The sequence below is a fragment of the Neopelma chrysocephalum genome, unplaced genomic scaffold, assembly GCF_003984885.1.
Source record: "Neopelma chrysocephalum unplaced genomic scaffold, ASM398488v2 Primary Assembly neopelma1_134, whole genome shotgun sequence".
NCBI lineage: Eukaryota > Metazoa > Chordata > Aves > Passeriformes > Pipridae > Neopelma > Neopelma chrysocephalum.
In genome coordinates, this window is record NW_020897796.1 from 453,806 (window position 1) to 455,744 (window position 1,939).

A 1,939-nucleotide genomic window follows, 5' to 3' on the forward strand; every position below is an offset into this window, starting at 1 on the left:
CCAACACCCACCCCGGGGCTGCCACCAGCCCCCCCAGCCCGCTGCCCACCTCCTTGATGTGCAGGAAGTCCTTGGGCTCGAAGCAGATGGCCATGCCCTGCACGGGCACGTCGTCGGTGGCCGAGGGGTTGTAGCCGACGTTGGTGCGGACGGCGAACGCCACCGGCTTCGTCTGCCCGAGGAGAGGGAGGAGAGGGGTCAGGATGCCCTCCCAGCCTGCCCCAAACCCCCGAGATCCCACCACACTGCCCCATCATCAGGCAGGTGATGGTGACAGCACCAGTGCCACCAGCGGGGCAGCAGGGCTGGCTCAGCTCCGGAGACCGGGCTGGGGACACCGTGGCCACAACCCCCTCACCCCAGGGACAACGAGGGGCTCATTAGCTAATTGCTGAGAGGCAAGGGGTGTGAGAACCCGGGTGCCCCAGGCTCCCAGTTCCGCCCAGCAGACCCCACTGCCCTCCCAGTGCCGCCGCTCCAGGGGGGTGGGATGCTGCAGGAATAGGGGGGGTGTGTCCCTGTGCCTGAGGGGCCCATCCTGCTGGGGCAGGGGGTCCAGGGGGCTCTTCCCCAGCTCTCCCACCTTGGCTTTCTCCAGCTGGGCCATGGCCTGGCGCTCGGCCTCCTTCCGCAGCGCCTCCCGGTCCTCCTCCAGCGACACATCCGAGTCCGAGGGGCGGCTGGTGTAGGACTCTGCCGAGCCCTGGGAGAGCAGGGACAGGGGGCTCAGCCCACCCTGGCCTCCCCCGGAGCAGGGAGCCCACCCCTGCAGCCCTGTGACCCCCCCACTCCCCCCGGTGCCCACCCACCCCCTGCCCGGGGCCATCCCACCCGCGGGGTCAGGGAAGGCCGAGGGACAGGGCAGCTGTTCCCACTGCTCCGACAGGGAACGTGACACCGACCCGCTCCCAGCGGCTCCCGGGGCCTCTCCCAGAGCTGGGAAGGCAACGGAGACCCCCCTGACCCCTCGGCTGCCCCCCAGCCCAGGACAGGCCAGTGGAGACAGCGTTGCCCCCCCCTAAAGAGGGTCCCATGGCAATGGGGGCAGGGTGCCGTGGGGAGACTCGGGGTCACCCCAGGACAAGGCTGGAGTTGGGGTGGGATTGGGGACCCCCTGCTCACACCCCGGGCCTGGAGCCTGGGGGGGGACACCCACAGGATCCCCCAGACCCAGGGTGGTGGGTGCCACGGGGGATAACAAAGTCACCCACCACCCACCCCTCCAGCCCCTCTACAATCCCTCCCCAGCCCCACCAGACCCCCCATCCCTGATTTGTCCAAACCTTTCCAAACACCAGGGATTTGGGGGTCGCTCAGCCCCTTCACACAGCCCCCAGCCCCGGGGCAACAGCCCCCCTAGAGACCCCCTCCCCAAAACCCACGGGGCAGAGACCAGCTGCCCCCTCTCCTGCCCTGTGCAGGGGGGGCTTTAAGGGGGTCACCGTGATCCAGACACGACCCCCTCACCCCATAGAGCCCCACCAGGGACCAACCCCAAGGAGCACCAAGGGCAGGGCGGGCACGGGAGGGTCCTGGGGGGGCTGTGGGGCCGGGGGGGGGTCGCTCACCGGGGCGGTGGGGTGGTCTTTGCCGGGGATCTCCATGGTGGCAGAGCCGGGGGTGAGCGGGGCGGGTGCAGGGCTGGGGCTCCGGGGGCTCAGGTTTCAGCCCCGGGTATATTTAGCCCAGTGCCAGGCTGGGGGGTGGGGTACGGGGCGGGGGGGGGGTGGATGGAGGGCAGATTGAACACTGTGCCCCCTCCCTGGCACCCCGAGAGGGGCTGCAACAACACCCCAAACGCTCCCGGTTTGGGGGACCCGCTGCAGGGCACTGAGGGGACAAGGGGGGCACAGCCGGGTCTGGCTGAGCCACTGCAACGTCTGTACCCCCCAGGCCTGGCTCGGTGGGGGAAAAGGGCCCCTGGGCCCCCCCAGAAGTG

At 70.1% G+C, this 1,939-nt stretch overlaps 1 protein-coding gene across 1 annotated transcript in view; it reads right to left on the bottom strand.

Annotated features, from left to right (window-relative positions):
- CACNB1 (calcium voltage-gated channel auxiliary subunit beta 1) overlaps positions 1 to 1,604 on the bottom strand; it is a 6,010-nt gene extending 4,406 nt beyond the window's left edge. Inside the window, exons 1-3 of the mRNA XM_027698922.1 lie at positions 1,569 to 1,604; positions 584 to 736; positions 8 to 172 (exon numbers count right to left, since the gene is read on the bottom strand). Of these exons, the coding sequence (XP_027554723.1) occupies positions 8 to 172; positions 584 to 736; positions 1,569 to 1,604 (354 nt within the window). The remainder of the gene's footprint in view (positions 1 to 7; positions 173 to 583; positions 737 to 1,568) is intronic.
- Positions 1,605 to 1,939: the final 335 nt, after the last annotated feature.